This window comes from Pongo pygmaeus, chromosome 2 (assembly GCF_028885625.2).
Source record: "Pongo pygmaeus isolate AG05252 chromosome 2, NHGRI_mPonPyg2-v2.0_pri, whole genome shotgun sequence".
Lineage (NCBI taxonomy): Eukaryota > Metazoa > Chordata > Mammalia > Primates > Hominidae > Pongo > Pongo pygmaeus.
This window is the reverse complement of record NC_085930.1, coordinates 135,569,064-135,586,235: the sequence shown is the minus strand read 5'-3', so window position 1 is coordinate 135,586,235 and position 17,172 is coordinate 135,569,064. Positions and strand designations below refer to the sequence as shown.

General features: G+C 35.3%; 1 protein-coding gene across 6 annotated transcripts in view; it reads right to left on the bottom strand.

The window, feature by feature from the left end:
• Positions 1 to 1,483: 1,483 nt before the first annotated feature.
• Positions 1,484 to 17,172, bottom strand: part of SATB1 (SATB homeobox 1) — a 97,176-nt gene continuing 81,487 nt past the window's right edge. For 4 of the 6 annotated variants that reach the window (XM_054480297.2, XM_054480295.2, XM_054480296.2 and 1 more), the window contains exons 10-11: positions 5,546 to 5,749; positions 1,484 to 3,231 (exon numbers count right to left, since the gene is read on the bottom strand). In XM_054480297.2, the coding sequence (XP_054336272.1) occupies positions 2,719 to 3,231; positions 5,546 to 5,749 (717 nt within the window). In that variant the 3' untranslated portion in view covers positions 1,484 to 2,718. Of the gene's footprint in view, positions 3,232 to 3,254; positions 4,964 to 5,545; positions 5,750 to 17,172 lie in introns of those variants that run through there. The other 2 variants (XM_054480299.2, XM_054480298.2) reach the window with 2 other exon arrangements.

Genomic DNA, 17,172 nt, shown 5'->3' with positions numbered 1-17,172 from the left:
AACATGCTTGTGTGTGTGTGTGTGTGTGTGTGTGTGTGTGTGTGGGCATTTAAAATATCAAATTATCAAAACCATGCTGACTTTTAAAAGTTAAAAAATCTAAGTGGGAATTTTGTTAGCATTGTTATGTTGATTACCAAACAAACATTCATCATTTCACTGAAAACACTATTTCAAAATAATTTAGGTTATTAGGAATGGGAAAGTTATTTGCAACCCAATTTCTCCTTCCAAAAAAAAATTACTAAATTTCATACCATTTGACACCTTGTGTTAAGGGTCGGGCTGGTTAAAAATAAAGGGTATCCATTCTACTCTCTGCTGTATCCAGCCTTTTCCCTTAAACTTAGGGGATATAAGGAAGAGGAAGATAACTTCATGGCATTCGAGTTTCTATTTTATTTCCTATTTTTTAAATACATGAAACCTAGTTTCTATTTTCTTAATTCAAATTCCTTTGGCTCAAATTATTACCTTTCTGAACTCTAGTTAGCAGGAATGTTTGTTTTCTTACTAAATAAAAAGTGGCAACTTTTCAGTACAATTTTAAGTTTGCAACAAACCAGCTGCCTTCAGAGGAGCTTAGCTGTGCTTCAAAAGTGAATGGAACTTTAAAGCTTTATTGAAAGTTTTCAATGATTCCATTTCAGTTTCTAAAGTACAAGTTCAACATTAAAGCAGCCCAGTTGCCTACCAATAAGCTCATCAGGGCCTGAGAAGACGGTAGGCAGAAAGAGAAGGGGCAATTGCAAAATAGTATCTCAAGCAACCCAGATACCCCTACTAGCATCTAGGAAACAAAGTGAGGAAGCAAATAAAAGAAAAATCACCCCAAACTGTAATGCTGGCCCCAATCCTGTGACCATTAGCACACCTCATTTTATATTCTGGCATTTTACTATGTTTAATGTTGCAAGAATTTTGAAGATTGTGTTTAAATACCAGGTGTGTTATTCCTTTCTTCATGTAACTCTTATAGTTATGACATACACTTATGAGCTCAGTTATTAACTTATTCCACTTATATAACTTGTGAAAAAAAAAGCTAAGCGGTTTTTATACAGAAGGTCCATTTTTTCCCCTACTTATTTTGTTACTATTAATGGCCTTTAGAAATATTTGTACATTAGCTTAAGGAAAAGCGTTGCTATAAATGAAGTATTGTGAAATAAGCAGAGATGAATCCATTCTAACAACATAACTGCTAGAGACTGGATTTGTTTTTGTTGGAGAGTCTTTTGACCATCCTATCTCTACTTATTAAGCAAAATGTTAACCAAAACAGGTTATTTTCATTGTGAAATTTCATACCTATTTAAAAATGAGCACGTGTTTGTAATTTAAATTTACAGTGTTTCAAGTAACTTGTCAATTGCTCTTTTTAAAATCAGTAAAATAACAAGTATTAACATGCACCTAAATGAGAGGGCCATCCTTTGACTCTTCTTTAGTTACTTCACATAAGCAGACAAACCCTACCGTGTCATATGATACAAACAATTTTAATTGTGTAGTTACAGTCAATAACCACTCCTAGTCAGAACATTTCTGCATAAAGAAAATTGTGATACACTTATAAAAACAGCCAGCTGTAACAAAATAGCTGGTGTTTTCATAGCCATAAACTCATAAAAAAGAAATACACCTTTATACAGAAATTTTATACAGATGTAGCTTTAAAATTGATTGTAAACCAAAGGAAGACACATTGCAAACATCAATTATTTTCACATTAATTGCATAATTTTCTAACGTGATCTATTAGTTTTATTTACCTAAGCTTATTTGCATGATAGTAAAAATTGCATACAACAATAAGAGTGAAGCTTATAGTATGAATTGCTTGGATAACATAGAGCACTTTTTATAGGCAACTGTGTAAAGCACATTTTCTCTATTTAAAACTTTTAAGACACTTTGTTTTACTGCCCATCAAAATACATTTATAAATAGAAAAGAATCAGTATGGTAACAAGAGAAGCAATATTACATTTAACGGAAACTTCCAAAAAATTAATTACAACATGATGCTGCAGATCTACAAATAAATAGAGGACTAAATTGTGTTTCACATTTTCTTTTCCTTTTTTTAAAAAATCATGTAACAATGAAAATGAAAAAAAATTACAGTGAACTTTTATTTCCAAAATAAAAACAAATTTGAATTACGGCAGTGCCATATAATACAAGGCATTTGTTGGCATATGTCATCTTTAAACTGCATTCCACAGTCTATAGTTCTTTTGTAACATACAATAGAGTAACAAACTCTTTTTTTTCTTTTTTTTTTTTTTAAATAAGGGGCGAGTTTCCAAAGATCAGTGTGGAGTGCTACAGAAATAATTATAGGAGAGGAAATCATAATCACAGAAGGTATAATGCTTGTTTGAGGCTCCAGAATAAGAACTAAAAAAAAAAAAAAAAAATCACTGGTTTCATGCTTACGGGATACACACTTTGGTGCATCCCGTGAACACAAATTTTAATACCAAACAATCCTGGATGCTTCACCTGGGGCTGCCAAGCAGTTTGTAAAACAGAGTAAAACATTTAGTGCAGTCTGTATTATCCTTTTCCAACTTTTCTGTTTGTGCAAGTTTTTGAAGATTCATTGGCCAAACAATGAACAACAAAGGTATTCTGAGAGAAGACAAGGTGGACTTTTCATTTTGTTAGTAAATACCAGTGGCACTGTTGAACGAAACAAATACTTTTATCTCAGTCTTTCAAATCAGCATTAATGTCTGTGTTTCCTTCCACTGACAGCTCTTCTTCTAGTTTCACTGAAAAAAGGGTGTTAGTATTTTTATCTTGGACACTCTCTTCCAAATCCTTGAGCAGCTCCTCTTCTTTATATTCTGCCACATCGACCTCTAAACCGGAATTGTCCTTCAGTTTGCCATGGTGCTTGAGATAGTACCGCTGGTTCTGAAAGAACTTGATGATGGTGTACTTGGGAAGGTCGAGCTGGGCAGACAAAGTCTGGATGGCCTCTTCGTCAGGGTACAGGCCTACGTCTTGTATGAAACTCTGGAGGATTCCCAAGGCTTCCACTGAAATTTTTGTTCGTGGCCGGGTCTTCTGTCGGTTTTCCTCATCCGACTCTGCTGGAGAGGCCACCGTGGGTTGCCGTGGGGGAAGCCGAGGGCCTGCCTGTGGCTGCTGCTGTGGCTGTGGAGGCGGCGGTGCCTGCTGCTGCTGCTGCTGCTGTTGCTGTTGCTGCTGCTGTTGCTGCAAAGAAACAAGGAAACAGTCAGAGCTCTGCTATCGTGGAGTTCCACACAAAGCCGTCTACAATCAGGAAAAATGTGGTCCCGGATCCTACATATAGCTTCTTTGATAGGGATGAAGATTTAGAATGAAAAGGTAGGCCAGCGAAATGGCCGACAGCATTTACAAAAAAATCAAAATGATATGACTAGGAAGGGATGAATTAATACAGCTTTGGGGGGCTACTGCACTTACTTATCAGAGATCAGCAGGGGAAGTGAAAACTCAGTGCTCTGAAAATGTGAACCATAAAATTCACTAGAAGGATACGCATCAAAGGCGAAGACAGCACGTCAAATTATGATGTAAATAATTAACAAAGATTTAAAATGAAGATTGAGAGGAAAGGATTTCAAAGACATTTCAGAAAGGTGAGCTACACAGCAGTGGGAAAAGAAATTTGTGTTCTCCTCTGTTTCATCGGATGGCCAGCAAGAATAGAAGATGAGCTTATGCTCTTATTCAGTGTTATCTGTCATGAGACTAAAGGATTTCTGATATTCTCACACTTGTGAATTTTCTATCAGACAGTTCCAATTTAATACACACACAATTTCTTACCAAATTGCACTAGGCTGACACTGCAAGTTTTTTTCTTACCTCAAAAGGTTCAATCCACCATATGACGGCTAGCGAATTTTGTCTATAGTAAACTCAGATATGATTAGGATTCAAATTTAGTGTATACAGACACTTCTTCATAATCAGTATATGTATATGCGCTACAATTTCCATACACAATTATACATAAATATGTGACACATGCACATACTGTACACTCGATATCCATAATTCTTATCAGCAAAGCAAATCAACCTAAGTGGCAAAATATTAGAATGCTGATACCGTGTCTACGCATTTCCTTTTACACCCCTAAGAAGCAATTTTATTAAAAACAATTTATATTTTCAAATAAATACTTTTAAAATTAATTAACATATATTGTTCTCTTTTTTGTTTTTGCTAAACAGTAAGTTTTTCAGGCTTTCACGATTATTTTAGTGCTTGATATCCTAAAGGGAAGCTCTTTGTCAACTTGTTTTATCTTTAATACACACTTGAGAATTTTTTTATCCTGGTAGATAAATAACTTTATTTCTGTTTTTAGTTATACGTATATATCTATACACACACACACACATATATAATTTTTCACAGAAATACAAAAAAATTGCAGAATGTAGGTGATTCAACAGAGGTAGAATTTTAGGACTCTGGAAGGCAATGGCATTTTACTTTAAAAGACAGCTAAAATCATCCCCTTTTAACAAAAATAAGCTATGCAACTCAAGTTCAATGACAACACGCTTTCTAAGCAACTGGGGCCCTAAGAGCAGTTCCCAGATCAGGCCCTAAGACCTGATCCCAGAACTTTTCCATCTACATTCACAGAAGAGTGTCTTCAGGAGATGAATGGTGACAAGTCCCATGACATGACAAACAAAGCATAAGGCTGCATCTGCTGGCACAGTGAGCTCTGCTCACGACCATGGTTAGTAGGGCCTTTACAGGTTTGAAAATCCTGACCTGGGGAGCAGGTCTTTAGGTCACCCTCTCTCTGTGTCCCTTGCTGGCATAGGTAACTGTGCCCGCTCACCTGAGGAGCAGCACCGAGCCATGGTGCAGGGATCAGCAGGCCTGGTAAGAAAACGCCTCTAGACTCTCCTTTCCCAAGGGTGGTGGGAGAGGGGCTCTAAAGGAAAAACAAACAGATATGACTCACCCCTAACCTACATTCTGTGAAGTGTGGGGAGACAGCTATTAAATACAAGGTGAAGGAAGGGCCAAGGACTGTAAAGCAAGATTCCAATTAAGCTTCCCTCCCCTCCTCTTTCTGGACAGAATCCAATGTATAAAATTGTGATTCTACAAACTTCCTTTACAGCAACAGCGGTTGCTCTTTTCCTCAGGGGCACTGTGGTATTAATTAAAAAATAGGTGGTGTTTTAAATTGTGATTTTTAAAAAACACACAAAAATTTTAAGCTCTTAACACAAAACCCAATACCAACAAAGACACATTTGCCAAACGAGTGTAAAAAAGGCATTCCTGTTGCTTTGGGGGTTGGGAGATGAGGAAAGAGAAACACAATACATACGTTGGAAAAAGCATGTTAATTTTCATTTTATCCCCTGAGCAAGATGGCAGTGTATTGTTATCTCTTGCTAAAAAGCCTATGGTTAGACTGGCAGGAAGAAGAGAAACACTAATTTCCCTGCTAAGTTTAAAGCTTTATTTACTTACTGCTATATTGAATTGGCCAAAGTAAACGAACCTGAATCTGCTCTGCTGGAACATGGATAATGTGGGGCGGCCTGTCGCCATGGTGATGCACCGCATTGCTCTCCTGTTCATAAATGGCATCACGTTCTGGCTGAGGAAGACTGAGGAACCTTCGGATCATGGAGAGGTTCTCCCACAGGGTTCTGTTTTCTGGAGAAGGATCTTCTTTCCAGCGTAACAGCTCGCACAACCATCCCTTAGAGACAACGGCATAATAGGTCAGTTTGTGCCTATGAGAGGTGCTGGCATTTTCCATTGGGAGCTAAAAAGGAAAAACCCTAGGAATTAACTTTTTCGTAAGCTCAGAACACACCATTCTGCTTTAAAAATTGTTTTTAACTTGTTAAGAGAGGTTATCTGTGGCTGTCACAGAGGTAGACTCTGTTTCTAATCAAACTTCAGATTTGCATCTCAAAGGAGGGACATATTTTTTCAGACTCTGAGGGTAAGAGAGCATTTATCACAGATTTTTTAATATATGAAACAGGAGAAAAACAAAGTTGATGTGCTTCAGTCTTGCACAACTTTGCTATGTGATGAGTGGCTGGCCATCTGAGGATACTGAAATGCCTAAGGGGCAGGACAGATTTTAGAAATAATTTTTTTCTAAAAGGATTTCCTAAGCTTGTACTTTCTGGATTTGAAAGAAAACTGTGTGTGAATATTTATGTGTGTACATGTATGAAACAGAAAGGACAGGTGCAATTACACCAGCAAGAATGTTGTCCAGTATAAGGCATAATGATTAGAATGGGCATTACAGGAATTTGCCATGAAAGAACTCTCCAAAAAGAGACACTGGAGTCCTATTTTTCCGTCTGCTGCAGTGGGAGCATATGATTTGTCAGGCAAGAATTTAATAGGTTTCTTGGGCTAAGAGAGAAGAAAATGTCCAATGACTGCCAAAATCTGCACCTCTCTGATGCTTCCAAGGCCCAGTTTTTTACCCTGAGGTTATCTATCAAGAACTGAATGATCATGAGAATACATTTTCCAGTCATCTCGAGTCTTCACCTTGCCTGCCATGATGGACACTAAACAATGGAGTGAAGGGGAAGAGTGAGGGTGTCTGATCCAGACCCCCACCAGCCAAGGCAGCTACCCCTCAGCTGTTCTGCTGCCTGCTAATACCTCTCACCTGCACTCAGCTCTCAAAAAATTGTCTTGAAGCCATCTCTACACTTCTTCATTGACCTCCTCACCCCAGGTGGCCAGTGACTGGCTGACCCAGTGGCACAAAGTCTCTGCCCCTGTTTCTGAAAATGGACAACTTACTCTACCCTTCAATTTACTCACTAGAGACAGTCATCCCCATTCATCTTGCTCCCTGCCCCCATCAATCTGGTGCTAGATTTTGCCTGAGACCACATCCTTACGGGACCTCCTTCTCTTCCCTATCCTCCTCCTTTCTTCCCAGGGCCCTCACCAAATCATGATCACCTAACTCCCCATCCTAGGCTCTGCATTTAGGGAACTTGATCTAAGACAAAGACATTTCTTGGAAATTTTAAATAAGTCGGATGAAAATGGAAGTAGTTTTTTTTTTAATTATGTAATTTTTAGATCTAGCCAAGGAGGGTTTTGTTTCTTATGTTACCAGGAGTGAGGCCAGAGGATGGCATGACTTTCCTTCCCTTCTCAAACTGAAACCATTAGAGAGAAAATTCTTCAACTGCAATATATATAGTGGAAAGAAGCATGGCCTGTTCTCCCAAAAATGGCCTACTTGAAATATTTTAAAAGAAAAGGTAGAAAACTGACATATTGGCTTCCTAAGGCCTATCTGCTAACCAGCTCATCGTGACGACTGCTGTATCTCATGACATCTACTAGTATTCCTACTCAACAGGTCTTTTAATTAAGCAAATATATGCATGGGATGGTCTTGTAACCATGCACTCATTTGATGCCACTGAAGGCATAATTCAAGGTTAAGACAGCAGGCAGTAAACTGAAGATTTACCTGAAAGACTGTTAGCTAGCTAAATAAAACATAAAAATCATTGTGATGGCAATGTCACTGAATTTGCTTCTCTTCTAACCATGGCAATTCTATGTTTATTTCCAGAATACTATAATACGACATATTTCAGCTCTATTTATGTGAATATATTAACTATAAAACTGTATGTGAACATCTGAAGTATCTGAGACCCACTTGCATATGGTGCCCTGCAGATGTTTACTTAGCTTTTACTGGTAAATATTTGCCATCTGAATTAAGCCATGAAAATATACATTTTCCTACAACTAAGCTATTCTTTATACTTTACCTTTAAATTTTGTTGCTATGTATGTTTTAGATATATTATCTTCTGGTAGGCTTGAATATTAACTGTGGGTGAGATTACTTTCCCTCTCCCCCTTGTCTGCCTCCTTTAGCGATCATAATTGACAGAACCCCTCTACCCGAACACAGCAAACACACAGTTTTATATACCTTTCAAAAGAAGTTAGAGGTTCATAAAGAACACAGAAGATTTTTTTTAAACTCAGCTAGTATTCTACTATTGCAATAAATGCTAAACATTGAGCATCTAAGAATTTTTTTTTAGAAATAAATGCTTGTAACTAAAAATTGCTAAAAGTTAAATTAAGAATGATTCATGTAAGAAAAGCTTCTTGGAGAGAGCTGAAAAACTCCAGTGATTTTTCACATCCTTTAGAAACTTTTTAAAGTAATGCAGAGATCAGTTAGCACTTGGATATATGTGAAAAAACATGTGGATCACAGATGTTCTTTGGAAAAGAAAATCATTAGTTCTTTTAAAATGGCTAATAATGATAGCTAATTCCTAAACAATCACACTCATGCTGGTTTAACAAATATTTCAGAAAAAGAGCCCCGACTCATTCAACAAATATTTTGCTCATATTGTCACTTCTGTGTCTCTAGACTTACGAGACAGATCCTTATTTTTATTAATTGCCCATGACTAACATAACATTTCCAGTAGTTTGCTATTAACCTCTGCCCTTAAATAATACTTCTAATTCCTTATCTAAAAATAATTTGATGAATTATAAGTTGAAGCATGTCTCCGCTAGCCTTTCAAGAAATGCGATGATTTTAAGAGACTGAAATCAGATGCTTCTTAGAAAAATATTTAACGGTGCAGCTGGGAACTGTTAGCTCTAAAGGGTATTCCAAAAAAATTTAAAAGGGGGAGGGGTTGCTTCTCTTCATGTGCATTGCTCTTAAAAAAATAATGGAAAACAGACATTTTGATACATTAGCTCTCTGTCAGTGTAGAAATAAATTGGCTCATTCCCAATTTACACTGGCAAAAATAAGATAATTTATTCTAATGCTATTTAAATACCTTGGAATATTTTGACTACCTCAAATCCTATTGATTGTTACTCTATTAATAATGACAGTAATCTGATTTATGTTTTGCAGAAAATGACTGAAGAAGCCAAATGCTTTCTAATGCTTCAGTACCTTTTTCTAGGTCAGTTTTCCACAAGTGATATTGTTAGAACAAATAAACTTGGGAAGAAAATGAATATGTCACAATATTTTTAATATCTGACAAAAATAATGATTCCCCAAAGTACTGTACTAGTTTTTAAGTGATAACTGCATAGACTTATGTGGGGGAGCAGAGATGAGGAATGAAATGCAGTGCTCTGTTGCAAAAAGAAAAAAAAAACACCAAAAAAACAAAACAAAACATAATTACGTTTTTAAGAGAGGTCTCTGGGACTTGATATACATAAGACCATAGGAAGGAACAGGGAACTGTTCTCTAAATTAAATTAGCTCACAACTGTCTTGAACAGTAGAAAAGACAGGGGACTAACAGCCTTAAAATAATGAGACCGATCCATTCTCAGAAAACTAAAATGGTACAAGGAACAACCTAAACTTTAAATGTAGTAAATTTGCCAAGCAACATTACACTGCATATAAAGAGGGCAAAATATAAACAGTAGCCACATGTAAATAAATTAGTAAAACTTTCAGGATGTTACTACTTTTCAAACTGACAAAGTTTAATTTGACACCTTCTGTTCTAAACCCTTTGTTTCTATTCAAAATCACGCCTTGAGCTACTGCGATCAATCACAGTGCTCCCCTTATTACTTAAAAAAAGTGGCATGGACCCCGAATAAGCTGAAAATGCCATGCAGATGAATTCTGAGATAATATGTTCAAACCTGTTATATACAACACAAATCCTGTAAAGTTATGTATTGTAAACCTACATTTATTGAGAACTAAAAGTCTTAAATCCATCTGCCACAAAGGAAATACTGTTATGTACTTTATAGTAACCAAGAACCATCTGCAAATGTCTTGCTACCGTAAGCAAGAAAATGGTGCAAAAGATGCTAAACCTAAGACTGCATGAAATAAATAACATTCTTTTGACTGGTTTTGGTTAGGGATCTATTAAAGAAATGTAAGATTGAAAAAAAAAAAAGGAAAAGAGAAAATGCAGAATAACTGCCAAATCAGTACCGCAGAAAAGCAAAACAAACTCAATGATAACACAATGGCAATTTATTATGGTCCATGAAACACATGACTGTATGCTCATTTTAAAGGAAAAATTAGCAGTTCTAAACTCAATATTCTAATGATGTGCTTTACTGACAAAATCTTGTTGTACCACATTTAAATAAAAATCCTGGCACCTTCATCTCTCAGCTGCTAATTTCCAACCAAACTCAATCTCTGATTTCCACTCCACTCTTTTTAGAACATTTAATTCAAGTCAATTCGCTTCTGACATTTTAACAGATAGGGAAGGGGTGCACAATGATTTTAATTGAGTCAAGAAAGTAACCTCCTTTCATAAATGAATTTATTGTACTTTATAAAGCCTCACATGCATAAAAAGAGAACCCCTAACAAGGCCTGTTCTGTGACAAAGCTGGGAGTATGTAACATAACTACTTTTCCAGGAGGAAACAGACTTTGGTATTCTCTGAGAAAAAAAGTCATTTAATGCAATATACATATATGTATATATTATCATTATGTACATATACATTTTAAAACTAAGAGCTATAAAAAGAGAAAGAAAATGACAAATAATTCTTACTGCAACTAAGAAGGAAAAATACATCTGAAAAAATAGAATGGTAATTTGAGTTCTAAAAAGCAAAACATTTTACAGTCTGTATTTATTCCCCCTCACCCTCATCTTTTATGTGTTATTTGCAGGAATATTTTGTTCCAATCTCTGGGGCATATAGTATAATAATATATGATATTAAAAGAAATCAATCTAAATAGGAAAGTATTTGATACAAACATTTTAGTGGAAAGCATGAATTACATTTCAGCAAGTAGTAGGAACAAGGATTAAGTACGTAATCCATTAAATAGTACTTCTAACAAAAAATTCAGTATTGTAGACTAAACTACACCAGGCATTTGAATGAGTACATTTTCAACAACAACTAACTATAAAGCTAGCAATTTATCATTCAGCAAATAATTTTCGACTTTTAAAAGAATCTGTAAGTGTTACTTATGCTAATGAAGACAGTTTTTAATCTGCCCACAAACATGCTAATAGAGGGCAATTTTTTTTTTTTTAAAAAACAAAGCTGTCGGCACTCAAGGGTAATTTCGTATCAGTGTGTTCTACAAGCTGGGGGAAAATGGGTTCTAATTGTCAGAGCTACCATATCCTTCACCTTTAGCATAAAGGTTTAAAGATATCACAAAGATGCAAAGTGACTAATGTTTTAAACCACCCCTTTTTCTGTCTGAAAAAACAACTAAAACAATATTACAACAGTACAGTTACAGAAGGGTTCTATTTTCATGTTTTATGCACACTCTGCCTCAAAGGTACTATTTAAATATATACTTTTAGGGGGGAGGGCTAATGCAGAAACACCCAAGACCTAACGGAGATACAACCCCATTTCTAGGTGTGAGGTCTAAATGCTTCACACACCCACTTGTGACCTTTTTTCATGAAGAATCATAACACTGTGCAGTGAGAAACAAAACAGTGGCAAAGCAATACTGAAAGCATTTTAAATTATTTACTAGGTTAAAAGGGTGAAATGATACTTTAAATACATCAAATTTCATCATCTAGACCATTTTTTGGTGGCAAAGTGGTATTGATCTTTCCAAATGCTTAAAATTAACTATTTTCCAGAAGGTCATTATTTGATTAAAGGCATTAAAGTTGAGGGCAAGAAGCGATGCACTTTTTCTTCTTTCCCATTCAAATCATCATATAATTTAATATAAACCATCCCATCATGTCCTGTAATAAAAACACTTGTCTTAAGATATTGTTCTTTACCTAACATATTAACCTTTAAATGTTATGAAGTTCTTTAGAACAAATACCTTTGCTAAAGCAGATTATTCTGTAACATTATGAGAGGCCCCCACCATTAACATTAATAAAGATACATGTTCTCCTCTATGGAATTAGTAGGAAATGCATTAATCTTTCTCTCCAGCTTAATAACATCTACTTTGTGTAAAGTGAAAAGAACCTCAGCTGGCACTGTAAGTAACTTTTCCTGCTAAGTTAACATTGGTCTTATTAAAGAAAACATGGAAAATAAATTTGAACAGAGACGTGCCAGTAAATGCATTTTCCATTCTAAAAGTAGCACATTACATCCACTTGATTCAAAGACGGGTTTTAAAAAGGAAATATATTTTAAAAGGCATATGTGTGTGCACGTATGTATCCCCCAATATGTTTATTTTTCAAAGTGTGGTTTCTGATACTTATATTTGCTGAAAGAAAAAAATAATAATAATCTTTTTAAATGTTACCATTCTTAACTTCTAAACTGTTACTGTTTTTGAATTCTCTAGAGGCTCCAGTTTATTTAAGAGACTCAATATCTTAGCCAAAAATTTGTGCGTTCCAATACTGGGGTAATAATAGGACATAAAATGGCTATCAGGAAATTTTTTGCTTGAGTAAATTTTTGCCACTTAGACATTAAGAAGTTAAACACCTCTACCAGAGTTTCTAAAGGTTACACATAAAGAAAATTATTAGCATAAACCTGGAGAAAAATTTCTATTAAAATTTTGTGAACTTGGAAGGAATACTCACAGTCACTGGTAAATGATCTTATTTTTCAATTTTGTTTACAATTTAATCAGATAAAAAGGTGCAAATCATTTGTTTTTAATGGTATTTATGTTTACCTCTTTTCTACTTTTTCAAAGCCACTAACTTTAGGGCACATGTGGATTTGGTGGTTTTTCTTAGGCTACAAATCATTTGGTCCATAACAAGATTATCAAATGACAACCTGGCCAGAGCAGATACAAATGGTTCTGACTTAAATAGGTTGTTGAGCAAGGAGATCTCACATTTTAAAGAATATTTTCAGAGGGAGAATTTGAGAAGGGGGGAGAAAAAAAAAAACAGGAATGAACATAAAAGTATAAAATTCTAGACAACCCATTAAACCAGTTAGCAAAAAGAGGAGCTCTTAATTGAAATAGAGAATTTCCCAAAAAAAGGTCTGAATTTATTTTTAAAACACTAGATCTGGAAAATACCTAATTTGAAAGTTTAATTTTCATATATACGTCAAACCTGCTTTTAGGGTAGTTTAGTCAAAGCTGAAACAAAACAAATAAAATTCTGGCTTATATATCTGATACTTGAATAAGGACTCTGAAAAAAAGTTCCTGTTTTTTTCTTGTCAGCCTAAGATATATTTTTGACATTACATAAATTTCAGTGATATGATCTGGCTCCTATTTAACATTTATGCACTTTCTCTTCAAATGTTAACTTTTAATTTTCTCCTCATTCTTCATAGCTGGTATCATTAAAAAAACAGAAAACTCAACACTCTGAAGGTTCATGCTGTAATATTTTCATCAGTTTTAGTGTCTCTTTCTATCATTAAGAACCATCTACTCTCTTCCATTCTACCACTATTGACTCGTCGGAACTGGAGCACCTCTTCCTTGAATTACTCTGTTAGACAACAACATTCTTTTTTAATTACTTCCAATGGGCAATTATTTTGATTTCTGAACAAAAAAGCTTTTAAGTAATCATTCCTTTTCCTCTCTTAAGTTAGGGGAAAAGTAAGTCAATGATGACCAGAGTTTTCAGGAAGAATAGAGAACCAGTGTCATCACACAGAGTTGATGTGATTCCTACAAAAAAGCACATTAATCCGATGTTTAATTTTGCCCATGAAACTTACTGATAGCTAAAGAAACGGGTTTCATTAAGCTTTCTTGAATCCTCTTAACCATCTTTGTGATATCCTTGTAAATCGGATCCCAGAGTGTGAATCATTACATTAGTCTTCCACTTTCAAACTGCCCATAGTTACCCTACTGTGCGCCATGACCTTCAGTGGCTTCCCAAGGTAGGAGAAAAGTTCACCTTCTCAGGGGCTGTTTTCAAGGTTCCTCCCAATGACACTGATGTCCAAATCTGTTGGACTATTTATTAACTATTGCTGAGCACTGCCCTACATTCTATTCTCCATTCCTTATACAATTCTCTCTAATGGGAAAGCCCTTTCTCCTATTTTTATTGGTGCCCATTCAAATACTACTTGTCTTTCAAGACATGCTCAAGCACTTCTGTATGCCAATAAAATGATTATATCTCATATAGGCATTTATCTATGTGAACTTGAATAATGTTTCTGAGCCTCAAGATTCTTCCTCTACAAACTGTAGATAATAATGGTATTAATCTCACAGGATAGTAGCCAGTACAAGTGAAACAGAATACATTCAGCCCAATGCCTGCTCCATGGTAACTACCGAAAGGTCTTATAAACTTTACTGAAAGCACTTGCCTTAAATGTCTCCAAGCACATTTGGGAAAATCTGGAATTCAAAAATAACTATTAGTGCAAGATAGCACGTGATAAAGGTCATTGATGGGCAGACATCAAGTGGGATCCACGTGGAGAAGAAGAGTTGAGGTAGGGTTGTCAAGGAATTCTTCATTAATGAAGAGAAATACTGGCTTGGATTTGAAAGGGGACAATATTTAAAACAGGAAAAATAATAAATAACAGAACAAGATGAATTAGCAGGAGGCTGGGAAAACAGACCAGTTGCTTTTGAACTGACTGTCTATGACCCTTTTTTAATAGCTCTTTACCATACTTTCTTGAGAATACTACTTAGTTACTGTAACCTCATTTCCTCTACTGGACTTTTAAGATCTATTTTTTAAGAAGTCTGGGTTTTAATTTGAGTATCTATTCTACCATTTATCATAGCCTTGTAACCTTAGGCAGATTACTCAAGTTCGCTAAACCTCAATTTTCTGCTCTATAAAATGGGGTCTAATTTTACCACTTAATTCACAGGGTTGTGAGAATTAAGTAAAATAATTCATGAAAAGGGCTTGGCACACAATAACAGTAGGATGAATGTAAGCTATTATTATTTTATTGTTGTTATTATCACACAAGGGATTTGAATATCAAGGGGGCTAATGAAAATAATTCAGTTACAATATTCCAATCTGAACCAAGCATCTTCCCCTAAGCCAGGTTCTCCTCCTAGGAAGTTTTACTCAGTTAATAGTATTACCACATACCCAATCACCTAGGCTGAAAGGCTATTATTTGAAGCATAAATTGGTATGGTTTTTCTGAAGGACACTGTGAATTGCAGAATGTGGAAATATCTAGCAATCATCTGTAAAACACAAATGCCTTTTTGATCCAATAATTTCACTTTTAAGGATTTAAGGAAATAAGGATATGTACAAATATTTAACTATAATGTTTACATTCATATTATTTGTACTAACAAAAGTTGAATATAGCCTAAATACACCTCAGTGGGGAATTAAATGGTATGTTCAGCACATCAATAAATGTAAGACATACATGCATACACACATATATACGTACAGACAGATACATGTGGGTGTGTGTGTATGTATAAAGAGCGTCAATCGGGATCCTTAAGGTGGTCATCTCTAGGTGATTAAATTTATGGATAATTTTATGTTTTTCCTTATGCCTATATCTTCTACCTTTTCTATAGTAGCTAGGTATTAGTTTTGTAATAAAAATATATAGCAAGTGGCTTTAACTAAAAATCTAACTTTTCTTGTCTGTCTCTTCCATAACTGATGAATTCCTGTCAATACTCCCTCAAACATCTCTTGAATTTGTTCCTTCTTTTCCATTCCTCCTGCTGTGGTTCAGTCCCACAGCATTTCTTCAATAATCTAATTCTGATGGGCTTCTTTATTCCAGCCCACCCCCAACCCTGCTATTTGAGTTACATTTATCACAAACAAATGTGAACACAAATAGCCCTTTGAGTGGCAAACTCCTCACTTTCCTTCACCCAAAGAGCTTGGAAACACCCTGAGGCTCACACTTCAATGAGTGAATGTAAAAATGCAGCAAAAGATTCACCACAACAAATTCAAGCGGCAGCAAATGGGGGTACACAGAAAGATACAAAAATGGCCCAATCTGGGCCATTTAGTGGTAAAATACTGTATACACCTCGGCAATTTCTGAGGGCTCATGTATAGTAGCAAAGTCCAACAATTTGTATTCATAATGATGTTTCTGTATTCCAAAAAAAAAATAAGGTTCAAATTGAGCTCAGCATAATAGGTTTAAGACAGGACAGCACCATAAAAACCTCTGTCAAAGGCAAATAAAATTATTATTTTCTTTAAAAAGAAGAATTTATGCTAGGAAACTTTACTTTTCCTAAATTTCTTAACCCAAATGAGTATGTGCTCTCATATTGCAATGTTATGAAGCAAATTTATTATGTTGCTTCCTAAAGTCACTATTAAAAATTTACAATATTTATTTTCCTATTCAAAATAATGAAGGTCATTAAGAAAAAAATATTGCTGAATATTCATATATGCCATGTGCAAAAAAAAAAAAAAACAACAAAAAACCCAAAACCCCAAACCCAAAACCCCACATAAATATTAGAAATCATAAAAAGAATAATTTTAAGGTGACAATTTACCTGACAGGGTAGTTTGTTTGCTTACAAAAATAATTTACTACCAGGTTGATTTGGATAAATATTTCTGCCACTGCCTTTTACACTGATTTATGTAAAACTTTTCAACACTGCATGTATATCCTAAAATGAGCTACACTCCTTATTATGCATATTTAGGGACTGGGAATTAAAAATTTAAATATTCCCTCTATGATGTTTTAGGAGAGATAACAAAAAATTTTTAAAAGCAGGGCAAAGCAATTTGGGACTGTAAAAGTTAGGGAATCACATCCTAAGAGGAACAAGCAAGCAGGGTCATTATGAGCTCCCAACTTGCCTATGATTTTGCTGATAAAGTAACACCCATTTTGTGGCCAAAACCACATCATTTTATCCATTATACAAACTTGCTAATCAGAAGTTGGCTTAATTTGAAAGACCCAAATCTTGTGATTTACAAGTAGGCATTAAAAAAGGCAAGCATAAATATTTCTAGAAGCATCATGTGGGTCTCAGTGACAATGGCCGGGTTATAATTTTACCAATAAAAGGAGACAAGGGAGACTGGGGCTTTGCACAGACTGTCTCAATCACTCCTCTGATCACATTTTACATCTGGGGAAAGCAAGCTCAGAGAAGGCTCCAGGGGAGAATGGCAGCAGTGAAGCATGACCCTACTCCGTCCT